The 24,825-nt window shown below is 37.3% G+C and overlaps 1 protein-coding gene across 3 annotated transcripts in view; it reads left to right on the top strand.

Moving 5' to 3' along the window:
• The window catches only part of ZC3H6 (zinc finger CCCH-type containing 6), a 79,951-nt gene extending 55,679 nt beyond the window's left edge, over positions 1-24,272 (top strand). For all 3 annotated transcript variants that reach the window (XM_043467700.1, XM_043467699.1, XM_043467698.1), the window contains 7 exons: positions 7,849-7,965; positions 8,766-8,877; positions 12,184-12,293; positions 13,381-13,631; positions 13,940-14,430; positions 14,750-14,983; positions 17,477-24,272. In XM_043467700.1, coding sequence (XP_043323635.1) covers positions 7,849-7,965; positions 8,766-8,877; positions 12,184-12,293; positions 13,381-13,631; positions 13,940-14,430; positions 14,750-14,983; positions 17,477-18,951 — 2,790 coding nt within the window. In that variant the 3' untranslated portion in view covers positions 18,952-24,272. The remainder of the gene's footprint in view (positions 1-7,848; positions 7,966-8,765; positions 8,878-12,183; positions 12,294-13,380; positions 13,632-13,939; positions 14,431-14,749; positions 14,984-17,476) is intronic.
• The last annotated feature ends 553 nt before the right edge of the window (positions 24,273-24,825 follow it).

Below are 24,825 nucleotides of genomic sequence, written 5' to 3'. Positions count from 1 at the left end.
TTTTCATGTGTTTGTTAGCCATCTGTATTTCTTCTTTGGAGAAATGTCTGTTTAGTTCTTTGGCCCATTTTTTGATTGGGTCATTTATTTTTCTGGAATTGAGCTGCAGGAGTTTGCTTGTATATTTTTGAGATTAATCCTTCGTCTGTTTCTTCATTTGCTATTATTTTCTCCCAATCTGACGGCTGTCTTTTCACCTTACTTATAGTTTCTTTTGTAGTGCAAAAGCTTTTAAGTTTCATTAGATCCCATTTGTTTAGTTTTGCTTTTATTTCCAATATTCTGGGAGGTGGGTCATAGAGGATCTTGCTGTGATTTATGTCGGAGAGTGTTTGCCTATGTTCGCCTCTAGGAGTTTCATAGTTTCTGGTCTTACATTTAGATCTTTAATCCAATTTTGAGTTTATTTTATGTGTATGGTGTTTAGAAAGTGTTCTAGTTTCATTCTTCTTTTTTGCAAGTGGTTGACCAGTTTTCCCAGCACCACTGTTAAAGAGGTTGTCTTTTTTCCATTGTATATCCTTGCCTCCTTTGTCAAAGATAAGGTGTCCATAGGTTCGTGGATTTATCTCTGGACTTTCTATTCTGTTCCATTGGTCTATATTTCTGTCTTTGTGCCAGTACCACACTGTCTTGATGACTGTGGCTTTGTAGTAGAGTCTGAAGTCAGGCAGGTTGATTCCTCCAGTTCCATTCTTCTTTTTCAAGATTACTTTGGCTATTCGAGGTTTTTTGTATTTCCATACAAATTGTGAAATTCTTTGGTCTAGTTCTGTGAAAAATACCGTTGGTAGCTTGATAGGGATTGCATTGAATCTATAGATTGCTTTGGGGTAGAATAGCCATTTTGACAATATTGATTCTTCCAATCCATGAACACGGTGTATTTCTCCATCTGTTTGTGTCCTCTTTGATTTCTTTCGTCAGTGTTTTATAGTTTTCTATGTATAGGTCTTCTTGCTGTCTTTAGGTAGATATCTCCTAAGTAATTTTTATTCTTTTTGTTTGCAATGTATGGTATTGTTCCTTACATTTCTCTTTCTGTTTTTTCATTGTTAGTGTATAAGAATGCAAGGGATTTCTGTGTGTTAATTTTATATCCCGCAACTTTACTATATTCATTGATTAGCTCTAGTAATTTTCTGGTAGAGTCTTTAGGGTTTTCTATGTAGAGGATCATGTCATCTGCAAACAGCAAGAGTTTCACTTCTTCTTTTCCTATCTGGATTCCTTTTACTTCTTTTCTGCTCTGATTGCTGTAGCCAAAACTTCCAACACTATGTTGAATAGTAGTGGTGAGAGTGGGCACCCTTGTCTTGTTCCTGATTTCAGGGGAAATGCTTTCAATTTTTCACCATTGAGGGTGATGCTTGCTGTGGGTTTGTCATATATAGCTTTTATTATGTTGAGGTATGTTCCTTCTATTCCTGCTTTTTGGAGAGTTTTAATCATAAATGAGTGTTGAATTTTGTCAAAGGCTTCTCTGCATCTATTGAGATAATCATATGGTTTTTATCTTTCAATTTGTTAATGTGGTGTATTACATTGATTGATTTGCAGATATTAAAGAATCCTTGCATTCCTGGGATAAGGCCCACTTGGTCGTGGTGTATGATTTTTTTAATATGTTGTTGGATTCTGTTTGCTAGAATTTTGTTAAGGATTTTTGCATCTATGTTCATCAGTGATATTGGCCTGTAGTTTTCTTTTTTTTGTGGCATCTTTGTCAGGTTTTGGAATTAGGGTGATGGTGGCCTCATAGAATGAGTTTGGAAGTTTACCTTCTTCTGCAATTTTCTGGAAGAGTTTGAGTAAGGTAGGTGTTAGCTCTTCTCTAAATTTTTGGTAGAATTCAGCTGTGAAGCCATCTGGTCCTGGGCTTTTGTTTGCTGGAAGATTTTTGATTACAGTTTCGATTTCCTTGCTTGTGATGGGTCTGTTAAGATCTTCTATTTCTTCCTGGTTCAGTTTTGGGAAATTATACTTTTCTAAGATTTGTCCATTTCATCAATGGTTTGTCCATTTTATTGGCAAGAGCTGCTGTAGTAGCTCTTATGATCCTTTGTATTTCCGTTTGTCTGTTGTGATCTCTCCATTTCAATTTCTATTTTGTTAATTGGTTCTTCTCTCTTTGTTTCTTAATGAGTCTTTGCTAATGTTTGTCAAATTTTGTTAATTTTTTTCAATAAAAACTAGCTTTTAGCTTTGTTGATTTTTGCTATGGTCTCTTTAGTTTCTTTTGCATTTATTTCTGCCCTAATTTTTAAGATTTCTTTCCTTCTGCTAACCCTTGGGTTCTTCATTTCTTCCTTCTCTAATTGCTTTAGGTGTAGAGTTAGGTTATTTATTTGGTTTTTTTCTTGTTTCTTGATGTAAGCCTGTAATGCTATGAACCTTCCCCTTAGCACTGCTTTTACAGTGTCCCATAGGTTTGGTTGTTGTGTTTTCATTTTCATTCATTTCTATACATATTTTGATTTCTTTTTTGATTTCTTCTATGATTTGTTGGTTATTCAGAAGCGTGTTATTTAGCCTCCATATGTTTGAATTTTTAACAATTTTTTCCTGTAATTGAGATCTAATCTTACTGCACTGTGGTCAGAAAAGATGACTGGAATGATTTCAATTTTTTTGAATTTTTCAAGACTAGATTTATGGCCCAGGATGTGATCTATTCTGGAGAAGGTTCCGTGTGCACTTGAGAAAAAGGTGAAGTTGCTTGTTTTGGGGTGAAATGTCCTATAGATATCAATTAGGTCTAGCTGTCCATTGTGTCATTTAAAGTTTGTGTTTCCTTGTTAATTTTCTGTTTAGTTGATCTATCCATAAGTTTTTGTGAGTGGGGGTATTAAAGTCTCCCACTATTATTGTGTTACTATTAATTTCCTCTTCATACTCGTTAGTGGTTTGCCGTACATATTCGCGGTGCTCCTATGTTTGGGTGCATATTATATTTATAATTGTTATAATCTTCTTCTATGATTGAATCCTTGATCATTATTAGTGTCCTTTTGAATCTTTTCACAGATTTTATTTGAAAGTCTATTTTATCTGATATGAGTTATTGCGGCTCCTGCTTTCTTTTGGTCTCATTTGCGTGAAATATTTTTTTCAGCCCTTCACTTTTAGTCTGTATGTGTCTCTTGCTTTGAGGTGGGTCTCTTGTAGACAGCATATATAGGGGTCTTGTTTTTGTATCCATTCAGCCAATCTTTGTCTTTTGGTTGGGGCATTCAACCCATTTACATTTAAGGTAATTATTGATAGGTGTGGTCCCGTGCCATTTACTTTGTTGTTTTGGGTTCACGTTTATACAACCTTTCTGCATTTCCTGTCTAGAGAAGATCCTTTAGCATTTGTTGAAGAGCTGGTTTGGTTGGTGCTGAATTCTCCTCAGCTTTTGCTTATCTGTAAAAGCTTTTGATTCTCGCTCATATCTGAATGAGATCCCATGCTGGATAGCAGTAAATCTAAGGTTGTAGGTTATTCTCTTTCATTACTTTCAAGACGTCTGCCCATTCCCTTCCTGGCCTGGAGGGTTTCTATTGATTAGGTCAGCTGTTATCCTTATGGGAATCCCTTGTGTGGTTATTTGTTTGTTTTTCCCTTGCTGCTTTTTTTTAATATTTGTTCTTTGTGTTTGATCTTTGTTAATTTGATTAATATGTGTCTTGGGGTGTTTCGCCTTGGGTTTATCCTGTTTGGGACTCTCTGGGTTTCTTGGACTTGGGTGGCTATTTCCTTCCCCATTTTAGGGAAGTTTTCAGCTATTATCTCCTCGAGTATTTTCTCATGGCCTTTCTTTTTGTCTTCTTCTTCTGGGACTCCTATGATTCAAATGTTGGGGCATTTCACATTGTCCCAGAGGTCCTGAGGTTGTCCTCATTTCTTTTGATTGTTTTTTCTTTTTTTCATCTTTGCTTCATTTATTTCCACCATTTTATCTTCTATCTCACTTATCCTATCTTCTGCCTCCGTTATTCTACTCTTGGTTCCCTCCAGAGTGTTTTTGATCTCATTCATTGCATTATTCATTTTTAATTGACTCTTTTTTATTTCTTCTAGGTCTTTATTAAACAGTTCTTGTATCTTTTCAATCTTTGTTTCCAGGCTATTTATCTGTAACTCCATTTTGTTTTCAAGATTTTGGATCATTTTTATTATCATTATTCTAAATTCTTTTTCAGGTAGATTCCCTATCTCCTCCTCTTTTGTTTGACTTGGTGGGCATTTTTCATGTTCCTTTACCTGTTGGGTATTTCTCTGCCTTTTCATCTTGTTTAGATTGCTGTGTCTGGAGTGGGCTTTCTGTATTCTGGAGGTCTGTGGTTCCTTTTTATTGTGGAAGATTTTCCCAGTGGGTGGGGTTAGATGATTGGCTTGTCAAGGTTTCCTGGTTAGGGAAGCTTGCGTCAGTGTACTGGTGCGTGGAACTTGATTTCTTCTCTTTGGAGAGCAATGGAGTGCCCAGTAATGAGTTTTGAGATGGGTCTATGTGTTAGGTGTGACCTTGGGCAGCCTGTATGTTGACGTTCAAGGCTATGTTCCTGCGTTGCTGGAGAATTTGCGTGGTATGTCTTGCTCTAAAACTTATTGGCTCTTGGGTGGTGGTTGGTTTCAGTGTAGGTATGGAGGCTTTTGGACGGCCACTTATTACTTAAAGTTCCATGTAGTCAGGAGTTTTCTGGTGTTCTCAGGTTTTGGGTGTAAGTCTCCTGCCTCTGGATTTCAGTTTTATTCTTCCTGTAGTCTCAGGACTTCTCCAGCTATACAGCACTGATAAGAAAACTTCTAGGTTAATGGCGAAAAGATTCTCCCCTGTTAGGCATACCCAGAGAGGTTCACAGAGTTACATGAAGAAGAGGAGAGGGAGGAGGGAGATAGAGATGAGCAGGAAGAGAAAAAGGGGGACTCAAGAGGAGAGAGACAGATCTACGCAGCTGTCTGTTCCCAGAGTGTTCTCCGTAGCCCAGTCACCTACAAGGATTCACAGAATTGGATTGGGAAGAGAAGGGGAAAGGAGGAAATAGATGTGTTCTGAGGTAGAAAACAGAGAGTCAAGATTGGGAGAGAATAATCTTCGGTTTAAAAATAGGGCTTCTCTTCTTTTTTTTTTTTTTTTTTATAGTGTGTTGAAAATGAAAATTAAGGAGTAGTAGAGGAGTACTAGAGGACTTTAAAAGAAATAAGAGGAAAAGAAAAATAGAAAATAGAAGAGAAAAAGGAAAGAAAAAAAAAGAAGAAGAAAAAAGAAAAAAAAAATTTTTTTCCCCCTAATTAAAAAAATCATAAAAATCTATGAAAATGAAAGTTAAGGAGTAATGGGGGAGTAATAGGGGATTTAAAAGGAAAATAAAAGAGAAAAAATAAAAAATAAAAAAAAGAAAAAAAAAAGAAAAAAGTAAAATTATATCTAGGAGTTTCTCTTGAGCTGTTGCGGTCAGCGTGGGTTCGGCTCAGTTTCAGATAGCTCCTCGTTCCAGCTTACACTTCTCGATATCTACAGGGCCCTTCCGGTGAAGTCGGTGTTTTCTACAGGGATTTTAATCTGTTGCACCAGTCCCTTCTGAAGCGGTTCCCTTTGTTTATTTGACTTCTGTTTGCCGGTCTCTTCAGAGCCTCATTTCCGTCCTGACACAGGCGGGCGGAGGTGGACTCATTCAGGTAGCTAGTTCCGTCGCTCTGCGGGGAGGGGCTGACGCTGCGGGGATGGGCTGGCGCTGCAGGGAGGGGCTGGCGCTGTGAGGGCGGGCTTGCGCCGCGGGGACGGGCTGGCGCTGCCGGGAGGGGCTGACGCCGCTTTCTCCGTCTGCGCTGCTCAGGCTTCCGGCTGTTCTATATGGAGCGCGCCCCGCGCTGCGCGAGGTTCCAGCCCTCGGGTGTTCCACAAAAGCGCGGAGCGAAAAGCTGCGCCTGCTCTCTGTGCCTTCCCCGTCAGAGCGGTCCAGGCAGCCAGGGGCTTGGTGGGCGCACTCTACCCAGGTGTGGCACGCCCCCTCCCTTCCGCGGACCCAGACTCAGTTTCCGCTGGCGCCAGTCGGGTGCGCGCGCCTTCCGCCCTCCGCGTCCCCAGCCCCAGTCCCCGCCCGCGCCGGTCGGGTGCTGCGCCCTGTGTCTCGCCGCGACCTTCCCCTCCCCCCTGCCTCCTGCCTCCGGCGGGGCTGGGCCGGTCCGCAGCCTGCGAGCTCTTCTCTGGACTTTCTCGGTCTCTTTGTTCTGCGAACGGCCGGCAGTGTGTTCGGGCTGGTTAATGTACTCTCTCTCTCGGTCTCCCACAGTTCAAGTTGGCACCTCACAGAAGCTCCCTCCGATTGTCCTCAGGGCACTCAGGCCCGGACCCTACCCCAAGCAAGGCCGCCCAAGACTCCCTTCCCGGGACGAATCTCCGTCCTCAGCTCTTTTGTCTCACTTTTTATCTTTTATATTTTGTCCTACCTCGTTTCGAAGACAATGGGCTGCTTTTCTGGGCGCCTGATGACCTCAGCTAGCTATCAGAAGTTGTTCTGTGAAGTTTGCTCTGCGTTCAGTTATTCTTTTGATGAATTTGTAGGAGAGAAAGTGGTCTCCCCGTCCTACTCCTCCGCCATCTTGGCTCCTCCCCTATATATACTTTTTAAAAAGAAATTTGAAGATTATGTTTTCCTGGTATTCTGATACTTTTTTTTTCCCCCAGAAATCTGGTGAATTATATCATTCATCAGTTGTGAGCGCTGAGAATCAGATTTAACTTTACCTATTTTCTCAGGTGTTTGCTATGAGAGATTTCAGTAGATTGTGCTTTGTTCTTCATCATCTTGCAAATTGAGGGAAAAGGGAAAACTTATATCAATTCAGAAAAGTAAATCGTTATGAACCTCCTACAGTGTGCAAGGCACTGTGCCTGCTAGGAGCTTGAAAAGCAGTCTGTTTTATAGAGCTCATACTGTCTTGTTACTCAGCCTTCTTATACTTGCAGCAAAAGTTGAATAGGGGCCTGAGGAGAACTAAGGAAAGCAAGCAGGGCTGTGAGGTTTCCTATCATATACTCGTTTTTCTTAATTTTCTTAAATTTAAAAGTAATATATCCTCAGTTTTTTTCCCTAACGAAAGTACAAAATAACCACACATGCAAGCAATGTATAACTGTAGAAATTCATCTAGAGATACACACTCTTAAAGGTAGGGCTATATTCTTTTAGTTGTTTTTTCCTTTGTCTTTATTATTATGAACTCAGATCACTTTTTCGCTTGGTAAGGTATTGTGAACATTTTGTTTCCCCAGATTTGTCTTTCCATCTCATGATTTTTTAAATGACTTTATAATATTCTAAATGTACCATAATGTGTTTTATTTTTCTTCTAGTTTCAGATGTGTAGAGTATTTCTAGATTTTGTTTGTTTTACCTGTAAATAATTCTGCAATGGTTATTTTTGTGAATAAATGTTCATGTGGCTTCCTGATAATTCCTTCAGAATTTTGTGCTGAAAAGTACAAATTTTGTGTCAAACAATATCTATATTTTAAGTTTTCTATCAACTATACATGAAAGTGCGTATTTTATTGTGTCTTTGCCAAAACTGAGTATTGTTAAGTTTAAAGTTTTCACAGTTTTATTTTGAAAAATGTAGTTATATGTCTTCATTAAATTAGAGATAGGGTTCTTTGCAACTACCAGTATCAGCAAGCAGTTTTCTGAAAGCATGCTTGCATGCATCGCCTCTCTCCAGATAAATAAATAGCATCATAATGTTCCATCGTCACCACTTTTAATAATCAATGTGTACTGCTTTCTAGATTCATTTGAGTATGAATTTTAATGTCTTTTTAATACTTCATATGTTTTATTTAAGTAAATTTTTTTCTTGCAGTATAGTAAACCAGGGAAAAAATGGAAGATTATGACTCAGGAATTTATTAATCAACATACAGTGGAACATAAAGGAAAACAAATCTGCAAATACTTTCTGGAAGGGAGATGTATTAAGGTACATTTATAGGGGTATCATAAATCATTTTAACTTCTGAAATCTTTAAAATTTAAGGTCATTTTTGGGGGTGGTGAGTGTTTTCTCATAGTTGGAATAAAACTAGTTCTTCAAAATGGATCTTGCATTGAATACTGTATATCAGAACTCATATAATTATATTCTGGGACAATAATATAGCTTGTTGAAATCAGATTTTATTTTACTGACACATGATCATTTTAACTTCTGAAATCTTTAAAATTTAAGGTCATTTTTGGGGGTGGTGAGTGTTTTCTCATAGTTGGAATAAAACTAGTTCTTCAAAATGGATCTTGCATTGAATACTGTATATCAGAACTCATATAATTATATTCTGGGACAATAATATAGCTTGTTGAAATCAGATTTTACTTTACTGACACATGATCCTATGTGGCAAGTACTGTTCAAAGTGGCTTACTAATATTGAATGTTTTCATGTTTACAATGATGCAGTGAAGTTCAGTTACTGTTGTTATTCTCATTTTACTCATGGTCAAACCAAGAGGTTAAGTGAGTCCGCAGACTCACTGAAATGGTCTAGCTCAGCCAGAAATGGTGAGCCAAGCAGTGTCCTCTGAGGTCGTGCTCACCGTTCGGCCTCTCCACCCAAAGCCACATCCACTGTCCTGGGCGAGAACTCTAAGGGACTGTTTGAATTACTGTAGGCTCACTATTTAAAGACTGGAGATACGACCATGGTTCTACCATGAAACACCACAGAGAAAATTCAACTCAGTGGTTTCTTTTTTTCTCTTCTTTTCTTTTTTTGTGAACAGGGAGATCAATGTAAATTTGATCATGATGCAGAGTTGGAGAAGAGGAAAGAGATTTGCAAATTTTATTTACAAGGATATTGTACCAAAGGAGAGAACTGCATTTATATGCATAATATCCTTTATTAAAAACGTTAACCAAAATATTGCAGTTTTCAAGTGTCATTGAGGCTTTAAAAATGATAAGTATAATCTGGAAAGCCTAGTTTGGTTTTAAATTTAAAATGGCACATTATGTAAACCAGATCTCTTCAGCCTTTGCACTTCAGAAGGTCAATTGAGTTTTTTTCTTTAGGGAAATGAAATAACTTCCCTTTGGAAAAAAAAAATCTGAAATAAATGTACTTTAAATAATATTTGTAAGTATTTCAAGAGGCTGTGCTTTGTGAAGGAGTTGACAACATATTTATTCTGTGACTTAATTATTATTTACTTGGGTTCATAAGTAATAAATTATTGTTGGAAATTATAAAATTCAAGTCTTGTCAAATCTTACCACCTAATGGTAAGTACTACCCGATATATTCTTCCCTACTTCTGATGCATTTAAATTGTATTCCTGCCTCTACCCATGTGGCATTTCACTGTATATAGTCCATATGTATATATGATTTGTGTTGATGTATGAAAACCAATTTGTAAAGCAATTATCCTTCAGTTAAAAATAAATTAATTTAAATATATATATATATATAAAGCATTTCCTTCAGTAAAGACCTTATTATTTTCCAAATGGTTAGTTCGTTGTCTCCTCTTCACAGATTTAAAAGGTCACTGCCCATATGCTAAGTTTTCAGCGAGCATAGTTTTGTTTCTGTACTATACCATTATACATTGTGCTGTCTGACCATTCTGCTGTGCAATAGTATGTTTGATACTCACTAAGGGCAAATACTCCTTTTGTGTAAAAATGTTATAATAAATTTGTCTTATTCAAACAAGTTTTTTTTTTTTGAGATTTGATGTATTTCTTTAGAAACCAGACACCTTATTGAACTGTTTCTGAATTCTTCCCATCTATTCTTATATTTTTCTCCATAGTCATGCCAGAGATGACTATGCCAGACAATTTTAATAGTATTGGCTACATTTCCAGAAAAATGTTAAATGATAGGAATTGTGGAGCATAAAGCATGTTTCAAAGGTAATGCCCTTTTGCTTTGGCAATTTTAAGATTGGCAATTTTAAGATTGATTTTTAAAAAAATCAGGTTAAGTATGTAAATCCTTTGACTTCCTAGGTGTCTCAGTAGTAAAGAATATGCCTGCCAAACAGGAGACTTGGGTTCGATCCCTCTGTCAGGAAGATCTCCTGGAGAAGGAAATGGCAACCCACTCCAGTATTCTTGCCTGGGAAATTCCATGGACAGAGGAGCATAGCAGGCTACAGTCCATGGGGTTGCAAAGAGTTGAGCATGACTTAGAGACTAAACAACAACATCTAGTATATATCCTTATTTTACTAAGAGGTTGTAATATTAAAAAATCTTGAATTTTTTCAGTTGTCTTTTGTATCTGCTAAGGTAATCACATGATTTTTCTTTCTCGACCTTATCAGTGTGATGATTTCAGTAATAAATTTCCAAAAACTACTCAGAAATTCCCGGAACATATACCAGCTGAAATGGTATATTTTTCACTATACTTCTAGATTTAATATTTTGTTTAGCTCTTTGTCTCCAAATTTTTAAGATTAGCCTGTGGTTTTGATTGTTGGGATATTTAACTTTAACATGACATATCAGACCCCTTTATTTTCTTCATAGATATAAACATTTGCTCAAAATTTATTTGTTCTGTATTTTGTTTTATTGTGTAAAGTAACAGAGTTTACATAATTAAATTACACTATAGCCATTATAAATAGCTATAGCCATTTTTACTTTAAAAAATTGTTTTCTTGAAAGAGAGTAGATGTATATATGTATAACTGAATCACTTTGCTGTATACCTGAAACTTACACAACATTATAAATTAACTATACTTCAACTTTTAAAAAATGGTTATTGGAGAGACCTCAGTGTCCATGGCAGCACTACTTACAATAGCCAGGGCATGAAGGCAGCTCCGATGTCCATCAACAGATGAGTGGATAACGAGGCTGTGGTACGTATACGCAGTGGAATATCACTCAGCCATAACAAGGAGTCATTCGAATCAGTTCTAGTGAGGTGGATGAATACTGAGTAAAGTAAATCAGAAAGAGAAACACAAATATGTATGTTTGTTGAATCTAGAAAGACGGTACTGATGAACCTATTTACAAGGCAGTGGAGACACAGACATAGAGAACGGATTGTAAACGCAGCAGGGGAAGGAGAGGGAGGGACAGTTGAAAGAATAACACAGAAACATACGCGTTATGATGTGTAAAACAGATAGCCAGTGGGAATTTGCTGTGTGACACAGGGAGCTCAAACCTGGGGCTCTGTGACGACCGAGAGGGTGCGATGGGGAGGGAGGGGGAGAGAGGCTCAAGAGGGAAGGGGCGTACTGTGTACCTATGGCTGATTCATGCTCATGTATGGCAGAAACTAACACAGTTCTGTAAACCAATTATCCTCCAGTTGAAAAAATGAAATTGATGTAACTAACAAAAAAGAATCCCCCAGCCAAAGCAGGGGACACAGGTTCAATCCCTGGTCCAGGAAGATCCCACAGGCTGCGGGGCAGCTAAGCCCGCATGCCACAGTTACTGCGCCCCATGCTTTGCAAGTGCTGAAGTCTGCACAGCCTGGAGCCCGCGCTCAGCAACAGGAGAGGCCAGCGCAGTGGGAAGCCTGTGCCCCCAGTCACAGCTAGAGGAGCCTGCACACAACAGTGAGGACCCAGGGCAGCCAGTATAAATATAAATAAATACGTTATTAGTGGAGTTAGCTGATTATCCAAGTTCTGTTTATATGTACCATTTTCTGCTCATGGTACTCTCAACAAACTATTGAAATCTTAACATGACTCTCTTCATCAGTGGTGAAAGCAGCTAGATTTTTCACTAAATTTTAGACATAATTTATTTACAATGGTAATTTGGGAGATGATTTGTAAATCTTGATCGAGAGCTCTTTTTAAGGAAGTCTCTGTTAATTACCCGCATTACTAACTCTACTGTTATAGAAGACATAAATATCTATCACTGACAAAAAATAATAGAGTTTGTACAGTCAAGTTTTTTAAAATAAAAAAATTAAGCTCTTAAAAAACTTGTTGTAGTTCTAATAGAGTAGGAGAGACTTAAAATTTTTGAATGATCTGCCACAGCACATTTAAAATATTTACTCTTAAAAATTAAATAATCTGTTACTGTTGAAAATTTAGTATAATATATGGTAATAAAGTTGTATTGATTTCACAGTTGTATTTTTTGTTTTAAAAATATGAGAGTTTGATTTTACTTGGTCTGTTCCTTAATATTTTTATTTACATGAATTTCCATGTAAGTTCTATCACAGTGGAGCAAAATGTTACCAAGGAGACAACTGTAAATTTTCACATGATGATCTGACTAAAGAAACAAAGAAACTTTTGGACAAAGTGAGTAATATTTTTGCACCTTGATTACAGATTCATTAGACTTTAATTATGTTTTATAAGTTATTTTATGCCTAGAGAATTCATGGACAGAGGAGTCTGGCAGGTTACAATCCATGGGGTCACAAAGAGTCGGACACAACTGAGCGACTTCACTTTCTTGCTGAGAAAGCAAGGACTTATTATTTTATGTTTTATTCTGTTAATGTAGTATGTTAGAAAAGCAGGAATATTGGACTAAGAATTAAGAATATTTTGTTCTTATAAGATTCAATTGTGATGTACAGGAAACACTTCGTGCCACTCCTAGTAAATAGTAAAAGCTCAGTTAGTGGCACCTATTATAGTTCTTTAGTTATTAATGATAGCAAATAATATAGTTGCCTTAACCTTAAAAAAAAACCCAGAATCTTTTGTTCTTATCATTGTTCTGCCATTAAAAAACAGTCCATCACAAATTTTTTCAACCAGTCCATCATAAATTTTATTTTTATTGGTTGAGCTTTTGTTCAAATGTCATTTATTTTCCAGTTTTATTTAGATATAATTGGTATACAACACTGAATAAGGTGTACAACATAATGATTCAACTTACATACATCATGAAATTATCGCAAGCTTAGCAAACATCCATTATCTCAAATAGGTACAAAATTAAAGAAACAGAAAAGATTTTTTTTCTGTGTTGAGAACTGTTAGGACTTAACACCCTTAACAGATTTCGTGTATAACGGTACAGCGCTGTTAATTATATTTGCCATGTTGTGCCTCACATCCCTAGTACTTACTTATCTTATAACTTGAAGTTTGTACCTTTTTAGTACCTTCATCCAGTTCCTACTCCTCCTACCCTCTGCCTTTGGGAACCACAAAATGTGACCTCTAAAAAAGCTAACTTACTTTGAGAAATATCCTTTACCTCTTTGAACCTCATATTCTTTATAAAAAATTAGTTCACTATCTCTGATCTATTTCAAATTTAGTATTATATTTTTCTGTTAACAAAACTAGTTTATTCAAGTCTTCACAGTTTTAAATGTGAGGAAGAAAGCTTGTTTTGAAATAGTAAATCTTGGCCAATTATCTTTAGGTGTTGAATACTGAAGAAGCTGCAAATGAAGACGAAAGAGAATTAGAAGAACTTAGAAAGCATGGCATAACTCCTCTTCCCAAACCACCTCCAGGAGTTGGACTTCTGCCAACCCCACTGGAGCATTTTCCCTTTTCTGATCCTGAAGATGGTTTTCAGACAGATCTCTCTGATGATTTTAAGAAAATTCCATCTCTTTTTGAAATAGTTGTAAAACCTACTGTGGATTTAGCACATAAAATTGGAAAGAAGTAAGTTAAATTTTTCATTCCTTCCAATGAATATTCAGGGTTTATCTCCTTTAGGATTGATTGGTTTGATCTCCTTGCTGTTCAAGGGACTCTCAAGAGTCTTCTCCAGCACCACAGTTCGAAGGCATCAGTTCTATGGTGCTCAGCTTTCTTTATGGTCCAACTCTCACATCCATACATGACTACTGGAAAAACCATAGCCTTGAGTAGATGGACCTTTGTCAGCAAAGGTCCAATATCTATTTAGAGATGTAATGTTCTTGGTTGCCTCTTCTTTGTACTAAGAAATATTATTCTTTTGTCCACAGGCCACCAGCATTTTATAACAGTGCCTCGCCACCAGGACCACAATTTCAGGAAAGCAGCCCACGTCCTCAACATGTCTATAGTTCTGGGTCAAGTCCAGGTCCTGGCCCTAACATGTCTCAGGGACACAACAGTCCTGTGATGCACCCCGGCTCCCCCGGACACTGTCCTGGCCCACCAGTGCCACAGAGCCCACCTTTGCTGCCTCCCCCCCCAGGAACTGTGGGCCCTCGCGGTCAGGCCGGGGTACTTGGTCAGCCGGATACACCTTTGACACCACCAAGTGTGAGTGCTGCTTACCACTGCCCGGGCTTTCCAGAACACGTGATGAGAGTGCCTCGAGAGAATCACTGCTCTCCAGGCTCATCGCACCCGCCTGGTGAAAGGCAGCTCGGTACCAGCTATGAGTCCTTACAAAACCCTGCTGAATTTTATGATCATTACTATTCACAGCATGCTGTCCATAATTTTCAGCCACCCAGTAACTCTGGTGGTAAGTTTACCTTTCTAAATAACTCATTTCTAACTTAAAATATCTGGAGTCCTGTGTTTCTTTAGCAACATGAAAGGCATGTGTATTTTAAATAAAGGAAAATATGATGAAATTGAAATATTAAAATGTGTTTTAAATTTAACCGAATATTTGTAACAATAGACCTTGAGATAACTTTAAACAGTGCTTGCCGTCACATAGTAATCTGATAATCAAATAGGACATTATTGTAACTCAGTTTCTCACAAGGCATCGTGGTGCTTGTCTCCTGGAGTTGTGCGCTCAGTCAGTGTCTTGTCTTTTTGTGCTGTGTGTGTAGACGGGGCGTGGCACGGCGACTTTGCCCAGCACCAGGCTCCAGTTGTTCCAGGCTCACCTGACTGCGGGAGTGGGTCGGACAGCAGCGGTAACGTGACGGGCCGTGGCCCCCTGCCTGCGCTGGGCCTCCTCCCTGCTGTGCAGAGAGCTCTGTTTGTTAGACTTACTCAGAAATACCAAGACGACGAAGAGCCAAGCAGCACCCAACCTCAGAGGGCACCAAGCAAGGAAGAAGGTGTGTCAGGCGTCATGATAGTATTGTATCTGTTTGGGTCTACCTGTTCTATTTCCAGCTCTCTTACAGCTACTGTCTTCTTGGGATTGATGGTCATTTCCAGTGCCATTGATGCATTAGTAATTAATTGCAAAGGGTTTGATCTGAAGCAATAAATCAGACTGGAGTGTGAGGCCTTGAAAGCAGACTTGCTATTAAGCTTTGTTTTTGAAGAGAAATAGAGCAGAAACAAGATAGCCTTGAGTTTAGGGATTTTAACTTGTAACTCAAGTTCAAAATAATTTGGTTATTAGATTTTTATGGGCAGAGGCTGTTTCCTTCAGGTTCTGCTATACTATTAAAGGATATTATTTTTAATATAAAAGATTATATTTTAAATTTCCCTTAGTATTGCTGATAAGTATACAGCAATTAGTTAATGCAGTTAAGGGGAGAAAACTTGAAATCAACCAGTTGTTATTATGAGTTAATAAATTGATATGTTTGGCCACTCTTAAACATGAAATTAAGGACTTCCCTTGTGGTCCAGTGGTTAAGAATCCATACTTCCACTGCAGGGGTCAGGGAAGTTCACATGCTGCGAGGCATGGCCAAAAATGAGCAAAACATGAAATTTATGAATGACTGTGTAAAACTGGATAACACTAGTAGCCACAAGTTATTATATAAACATTGTTACATTTGCAAAGAAGATAGTTTTAAACCTTCATTTATTTAACATGACAGGGAAATGAGGAATTTCCAATAAGTTAATTTCCTGTATAATTTATACTTACTCCTTTAGGTGCTAATTTTAAGAAATAATCATTTTAATGGTAGTCTTTCTTTAAAGTGTAACAAAGCCTTATATTTTCATAAAGAAGAAAATTAAAACTTTTCTAAATGATATAAAATTTTATATATAATACTATAAAATTGATAATGTTTTATAAGGCTTGTTTTCTCAGAATCAGAAAACATCTTAAACAGATTTTTTTGTGTTTGTGTTCATTCTTACAAATTTTATTGCCTTTGTGAATTTATTTGTCCTTTGATAGAAAGCTGATAGAAACCTTTTAATCATTTTCTGTCTAATACCTGCTTTCCACTCACCTCTCTGCTGTTCTACTTTCTTTCTGCTCCATGTTCATTCTTATTCCAAAAAGAATTTAAGACTGCTTATAAAATATGTTTATTTTATGTGAAATAAAATGAAAATTAAAGTGAAAATTAAAATTAAATGAAATTAAAGTGAAAATTAAATAGCACCTTACCTTTGGATCGGATTTGGATTAAGTACCAAATTCTATGAGGAGTGAAACTCCTACACAGAAATGTTTAAAATGACTACAACAGTTGAAAGGGAACCACAGGTCTAGCTCTAGACTTTCTGGAGATCAGAGAGAAAAAAGAGAGATCCAGTGTCTAGAAGTAGTTTTTTTGGACACTGAGGTATGAATTAAAGTTTTTGCCATTGTGATACAGTGTATACTATTTTAAAGCCACATCCTCCCCTAAATAGGAGTGCTTGTTCTGTAAGCATTCTTCGTTCAAACTAACTGTGTAATGCTAAATTTCCATGTGACAGAAACGCATCAGTGAGCAGTGAGATAAAAGTGAGAATATGTGTGCTGTTCTATTGATTCAAGGTATTCTATGATATACATAAATGTGTGTGTGTACATGTGTACATATATACACGTACATGGCTAATTCAGAGATAATCTATGTATGTTTTAATGGAGAGGAAGGAGACCCACTCTCCTGAGGCGTCAGTTTTTATTTCCTTCTCTACTAGAGAGAAGACCTCTGACGGTTAAGCTTCTTAACATTATGGCTCACACTGAAGTTACATAGGCTTTAAGAGTAAGGCCCAAAGTTCTCATAAAGTTAAAGTATGTAAATTTTAGGGTGTTAGTTTTATTTGTTGCTTTTAATTTAGTGTTTGAGTAATATATTCACAAGGTCAAACATTTAAAAATATATGACAGAAAAGCCTGGGGCCCATATATGCTCAGTTCCCTTTGCTTTCTTAACCATCGTTGTTAGTGTTTTGCTTTCCAGGTTTTTTTTTTTTTTTTTTTAATAGCTCTCCCTTGTTACCTGATAAATCCAGAGGTATGAAATTTAAGAGGTTGCTTGAATTAAAGAGAGCCAACACATTTTGGCATTTCTGTTTTAGAGTATTTTCCCTTTTCCCTCAGCCCTGTCTTACCACACATTTCTGAGTTCCCTTTGGCCAGCTGGAATGAAAGGTCCAGACTCTGCTTTGACTGGAAGGACATTTTACATGTTCTGATGCCATACTTCTTTCTTTATAGAGTGCAGTGACTGAACTGTTGGTTGTTATATCACATCTTATCTTGTTCCAGTGTTGAAACTCTGTCATTTCTATGATGCATTGTCTTGAAGTTAAACTACCCTTATTTCAGAAATAGTCTATGTGTTTTTTAATCTTAATTAAAGCCAAATATGAATGCTTCACTCTTTATAATAGTATTTGTCTGCATTTAGATGAAACAGTTAACTGGTACTCCAGTAGTGAAGAGGAAGAAGGGAGCAGTGTGAAGTCAATACTGAGAACATTACAGAAACAAACAGAGACTTTGAGGAGTCAGCAGCAGCCTTCCACAGAACTTGGCACTCCTACTGACCCAAGACTTGCTAGAGAGAAGAATAAGGGAAACCAAGTCGTCGACCCTAGACTTAGGACTATCTCAAGGCAAGACATTAGAAAATCTTCTGAGTCTGCCCCACTGGATCTCAGACTTGCATGGGATCCAAGGAAATTAAGAGGGAATGGAAGCGGTCATGTCAGTTCTTCTGCTGGTGGAGCCAAGTTTGATTCACATCATGGCAACACCGGTCCTAACATCAGACACAAAAGAGGAGATGATGACGATGAAGATACAGAAAGAGAACTGAGAGAAAAGGCTTTCTTAATACCTCTGGATTCTTCCCCTGGTGTGATGCTGCAGGACCCAAGGTCACAACTGAGACAGTTTAGTCACATTAAAATGGATATTACCCTAACCAAACCCAACTTTGCCAAACACATCGTCTGGGCTCCAGAAGACTTACTACCAGTTCCTTTACCTAAACCTGATCCAGTCTCTTCAATCAATTTACCTCTGCCCCCTCTTATAGCTGACCAGAGGCTCAGTAGGTTATGGAATACAAAAAGTGATCTTCGTCAAAATACAGTGCCCACTGATACAAAACTAGCAGCCAAAGTCAAAATTAACACAGCAAACAGAGAAGGCTACCCAGACCAATTTGGAGACTCACATAGTTCAGGAAGTAAATTAGGAGATCCTAGGTTACAAAAAAATTTTGATCCTAGACTTCACAGACTGCACAATACAGAGCCTCATCAAGCAGTTATGAAGGACCCCCATATGTCAAAGACTGCCCCTCCTTCAGGGGCCAGGTCACACCCAGGCTCATCACAGCCCTCAGGGGCGGCACCTGGCAGTTCTGGTCCTGGGGCTTTACCTCCATATGCCCCCAAACTCTCATCTTCAGCTGGCCTTCCCCTGGGCACTCCGGGTTCAGTCCTTAGCGGTATTAGTTTGTATGACCCCAGGGAACAAGGTTCATCCTCTACATCAGAGCTAGCAACAGAAAATGCAGAGAACCAGAAAAAAAGCGGGAGTTTAAAATGTAGTGACAAAAATGAGCCTCCTCCCGGAGAAGCAATCCTACCACAGAAAATCGCTCCGAATGTGGACATCCCTGTTGACCGCCCAGCTGACCCACAGACAGATGTTCGCCAGAGTTCCGGTACCGCTCAGGTTCCAGCAGTGCACAGCCTTCCCATTCAGGCATTAACAGGCTTAATCAGACCCCAGTACAGCGATCCCAGGCAGTCGAAGCATCTGGGACAGGTGAGCCCCACCCCTGGTGATGATCCCAGCAAAGAAACAGATGACAAATCTCTGAAGGAGGTTTTTAAAACTTTTGACCCAACAGCTTCACCATTTTGTTAGCTGTTGTGTAACCAAGCAGTTCTTTTCTCTCTCCTGACTGTTGCAGTCCCCTGCTGTTTTGTAACTGTTATACCTCTATAGTTTATTTATTTTTAAATTATAAACACTTTTCAGCTGCTAGTATCAGAACCACACGAACTTATATCCTCCAAAGCCTGTGGTATTTTATATAGTATTTTTATAATTTTAAGAGACTGTAGTCATTGACATAGAAGCCTATATATCATGTTAGTTTCAGTAAAAGTACTTTTATTGTAAATAAACCATCATGAACTCAACACTCTGCCTGAATATATGCCACTTGTCTTTCATAATCAGTGTTTAGATAAATGATCACCACTTTTATATGGTTGTTAGTTTCAAGCAATATAATGTACATTACTTTTCAGAAACAGTATTTTGACTAGGATCCTCTCAATTTGTCAACACAGAACTGACTAATATGTAATGCTAACTGCTAGCTTAAATTTTAAATGAAGTAAAGAAAACATTTTTTTAATCATTATTAGCAGAGCAGTTCATGTTTAAGGGCATCACTTTTATTATTACTGGCAATATTATTTGTGTAAATGAAGCATTTGAATGTCATTATCTTTTAAATGTATTTTATGGTATACTGTATCATAGAAGTTGGAGATATATAAATAGAATGTTTTGCTAAAGTAAAAAATTTCCAAATTCTCTAACATACCTTTTTAAATTTAATTTTTCATAATAATAGTTATGAGTTATTGCTGTTATGTTATGATGTTTATGCATTCTGATGTCTTTTGTCTTTAGCAGCATAATTTATATTACTTTTTCAAATTGTGTAGCTGCAATAATTGTATTCATCATGACTTTGGCAGTTTTAAACAAAATTTTAAAAGATCCAGTGTGTCTGTAGTGATTTATTGCATTGATAATGTTTTAAGTGTGCAGGTTCTATATTTTTTCTTAAATAGCGAAAAATCACAGAGATGGTATAGTCAACTGTATATGGCTATCAATAAAGACTCTCTTTCAGATCTCATCTGACTGGCATTCTATAACAGAGGAGACTGCTTGGTGTTTTAATGTATTTAATGTCCTCATAGTTTGGAAACCTCCTCAATGGATTAGAAATTGTACTTTTATGAAAAATAATTTGTATTCATTCTTGTATATTTATTGCAGTATATAAATAATGGCAACCCTACTTACTTTATACATATATTATTTATAACTAAAACTAAGTATTACACTTAAGTCTCAGGCTAAGTGTATATATTAATATCTTCAACTAGAGGTATCTGACAGTGTTTGCTAGTAACAGCTCCAATAGGTAATTTAAAAGGAGCATTTCATTGTAAAAGGTGATGGAAGTAGAGGAAATCAGCAGTTGAGAAGTGATTTTTAAAATATACAGCAAAATATTTATGTGGGAACCTAAAGCTCAGCACATGGCTTAATACTAATGTATATCTTTCCTATTCCCTTCTTCACTTTTTGCTTTTCTTGCTCTGATTCCATGCTGAAATGAGGTTGCAGTTAAGTGAACAAGAACTCTGCCTGTCTACCTCAGAAGTTCATTGTGTTCTAAGTGGAAGGACAGTTGTTCAAGGGAATGTGAGTTCCTACTATTTATACTTTGGTTACATTGTTGCCTAAAATGGTTCTAGATAACATTTTATGGTTAAAAAACGAAATTTACAGCTATTATAGAAAGTATTTTCTGACTTGCTGTCCTTTGGAAGCAAGTTGAAGGATAATTGATTAGTAAAAAAATCCTTTATGAATGTTCATATAAGCTACTTGCTGAATTAATTAGAAGAGAGAGAGGGAGGAAAGAACTTATGATGGTTAGAGGTTTATGACAGTGAATTCATATCCTTGTTCTGAACTGATTTATAGGTGTTTTATCTCAGTGTCTAGTTTGTTATCTGTGAAATGGGTATGATTTTGACTGTTCACAGATTGGATGTAAGGAGTGAATGAATTATTATTTTAAAGTACTTGTAAATATAAAATTGATTTATGACTTTCACACACATAATCGTTACATTCCCACTGGGTTTGCATTAAGTTGTACAGTTTCCAAAATAACATAATACGGTTTGTGTGGTTCATCAATTCTATGAAGTTTCAGATGATAGTGAGACACAGTAGAATTGCCTGAGAAGTTGTTTCAGAGAGTATTAACCCATCAAGTTAGCAGTTTCCTTGAACATTTTGTGTATCAGAAAGTCACAGGACTTTTCTGCTTTAGAGCTCTGTGGGCTTATAGTGTCTGTTCAGGGTCTGACATCTGTGCTCACTTCAGACAGGTTGGATGTTGACAGAAGGTGAAAATCCTGTGACGGTCTGCGTTGTGCTTTCCTCACTTACGTGTTATGACTTTGTGTTTTGTGACTGATGTGTTTGCTTAAGTCATAGCATGTGTGGTGTGGGTGAAGTGGCCAACTCAATGGGGGGGCTGTTGGCTTTTAGAAACAATGAGGATATTTACTCCCACCTCTTAATATGTATTTCTGCAACCTTGCGACATTGAGATCTTTCTTAGTGATCACTTGTTGGGAAAAAATGCATTTTTCCTTTGGTTAATGGCATCTTGAATTTTGGAAATTCCTAGCGACCTGGATGTTAGGGCTTGTCAATATATTTCCATTTGCACAGCACAGAGTCTCGTGATAGAGACACTCTCCCTGAGTTCACTCTTCTGGGCTGAGGACTGTGCCTCGCAGGGGCTGTCTGTGTGAAAGGCCGTACCTTGGAGGGCTGATCTGCAGTCAAGCAGTCCACTGATAGTGCCCCTGCCTCCTTCAGTATCGGGCTTTCTGGGAATTTCTAGGATGAAGAGTTATAATCATCTCTTCAGAAATGGTTTGGGAGCACTTGATAATATTATGTTCAAAGTTTAGTAATCATTAGTAAATTTGCTTAGTTTAAATAAGGCTTAGTTTAGGAAGTGTAAGCCTTGACAAAATGTAACTGAAGAGTGTCTGAGTGTTTGAAGTTGTTTTCCTCACTTATGTGTTACGACTTCGTGTTTATGTAATGCCTTCTCCCCCAAGTAACTTACTGTGATTTGCAGAACCAGCTTCAGTAGTTACCAGTTCTGTACTGCTGGGGTTTTGTTTCTGAGTATGTTATTTATCAGCAGGACCTACCAGTTTTAACAAAACCCAAATTTAGCCTGGCTTTCATGGAAAGGATACAGACCTAAGAAAGGACTTTAAGTTAATGCCAACATAACATTGAGAATTTCTGATTTTAAAATAAGAAATGAAAAGTATGTCTTAGAATTTATGCTTCTGGAGGCTGAATGCATCTGCGTCTCCTTGTTCTCCTGTTTCCCCGTGGGAACAAGCCCAGTTCTGTGCACACGGTAGGTGTTTGTTAACTGCTTCTTGGTTGCTTCCCAGTGTCCATCCGAGTTTGGATTTTGCAGGTGCCTTCATCTGCCACAATAGATGTGGCGGACTTCTGGATTGTATTAGAAAGAGTATGGTCCTAAATTATGCCTCTTTCATTAGACACAGGGCACCAGCCTTCTCTTTTCTTGTCTCTTCTTCCCACCACCCACCCAAACAATGTGAACGAAGGGTTATGGCAGCTTTTATTAAGAGTTACATGTTTCTACAATAATTCATGATTCTAAGAGTCCTCCAAGCTTTACAAGATGATTTAACTACTTCATTTTGGAAGCTTGACTAGATCAATAATTTATCGCCATAGATCTGTGAAGGATTCTTTCTGTACTTTGAAAGAACTGCATACTAGAGTCTCATGTTTTCATTTTAAAATGTTTCTCTAATTTTCCCCTTCCGATTCTCCTGAAAATCCAACCAGAATTATGAAGATATGCCTAACCTAGTGAATTTCCAATAGCATTTTATTCTAACACTATGAATAAATTTGAGTCTTGTGTTTTGACCTTCATTACCCTTTGGAATACAACAGTCATGTGTTACAGTTGGGAAAATCATTGTGGGCAAAAAGAAAATCTGTTTGTCCCAATGACTGTGAGTTCTTGAAATAATATATTATAGCTTGGTTTATCATTGACTCTCTTGTTTTTTAAACTTAGAATTTATGAGAAAAAGGTTATTATATAGCTAGTTATAGCATTTTAGAAAAAAAATAAACCTTGTAAACTATCAAGCTCCTTGCTCCTTGGCTCAGTACTCTACTAATTTTAGAGTACTTATGAGGGTGTTAAGGTTGAGAGGAGTGATGAAATTTGCATTAGGTAATATTATTTTGTCAGGAATCTGATATATAGATTATTGTAAAGGAATTACATACATAGAGGCCCAATTTTTAAAAAATTAATCACGTTGTTTCCAAACTTCCATTACAAGTAAGGTCTTGGAGATTTGTCATTAATGATAGACTCTATTCCAAACTTCCATTACAAGCACGGTCTTGGGGACTTGTCACTAATGATAGACTCTACATTTTATATGCTTTTTATTATTATTTTTTCATTTTATATACTTTTTAAATAGAGAAGGTGACAAATTAAATTAATTATTGCAGATAAGAGGTTTTAGTCCACCTCTATTTTATAGGAATTTGCCCTCCAAATATTTGAGAGAGAAGTCAAATAAGATAGGAGAATATCTTTTCCTGAGGTAGAATATTTCCTTTAAAAGTGACAATCGAGAAGTAGTCATTTCTATACTTACTTGCCAAAGTTTAAAAAAAATTTTTATGTTTCTTATCTTAAACCCACTGCTCCCCCACCAAGGATTCAGAAAGGGCTCAGTATCAATCCCGGGTTCCAGTGCCCAGGTCATTTCATTTTTTGTCATTTCTAGGCTGCTGTGCTTGCCCATGGTGAGGGCATTGATGGCATTTGTGTCCAAGGATGTAGTGTGTGTTTGGTGAGGGGTGGCGCCATGTCCACCCCTGGTCACCCTTTTCCTATGAGATTTATAAGCACCATCTGTAAGCTAAAATCCAGATTAAACCTATTTGGTATGAAGTAGTGTTTTTTAATTAAAAAAAAACTTCCTACAGTTATTATTTCAATTCCCCACATATCTCAATTGTTGGGGAAATGCTTTCTTGACTGTTTCACTTTGGGGGATTTCAGTAGCTATTAATTTAGTAGATTAACTAAATCATTAATCTGTTGTCTGCTCAAAAGATACCAGCAAAGGGTATACTTTGCTGAACTGATAAATTATTCTACACCAGGACTAACAAATTCCTTGGTAACATTGGAAATATCTTATTTTCCCCCTTCTCATTTACTAGTAACTTTTCCAAGTTGCATTCTGTTGTTGCAAGTTTCTGTAGTTTTCTTCTGTGACATCTTTCTATTGTCTGACTTTAAATAAAAATATTTCTAATAATATCTGTCTCACAGTGCATTTCTTTGCTTTAATATTAATAAATATTCAGTAGTTAAAGGTGGACTGTCCGGGATCCATGTTCTCATGAGAGTTTCTAAATGGAAAGCCTCCAGGCCTTCCTGGAAGAACATAGCAGTAAGCCATCCTTCAGTTTATCCTTGGTGCACAGAGATTGTACTTTACTTAATCACACAGATTAACAGCATTTAAGGCCCTCTCCTATATAAGGAAGTGTCTCTTACACTAGCTTAATTTAATTTTCTGTTAAAAAGATCTGAATCTGAGAGATTGCTAGCAAATATAATGCTCAGAGTAGAAAAAGAACTCTTTAGGGTGAAAATAGCTGTGAAAAGAAGAGAAGCTTTTGGAAAGCAAAAGAGAATTTGACTGCAGTGTTCCAAAGAATAGCATGGAGAGATAAGAAAGCCTTCCTCAGCCATCAATGCAAAGAAATAAGAGGAAAACAACAGAATGGGTAAGACAAGAGATCTCTTCAAGAAAATTAGAGATACCAAGGGAACATTTCATGCAAAGATGGGCTCAATAAAGGACA

The sequence above is a fragment of the Cervus canadensis genome, chromosome 5 (genome assembly GCF_019320065.1).
Source record: "Cervus canadensis isolate Bull #8, Minnesota chromosome 5, ASM1932006v1, whole genome shotgun sequence".
Lineage (NCBI taxonomy): Eukaryota > Metazoa > Chordata > Mammalia > Artiodactyla > Cervidae > Cervus > Cervus canadensis.
Note: the sequence above shows the minus strand (reverse complement) of the source record. Positions and strands in the feature narration are given on the sequence as shown.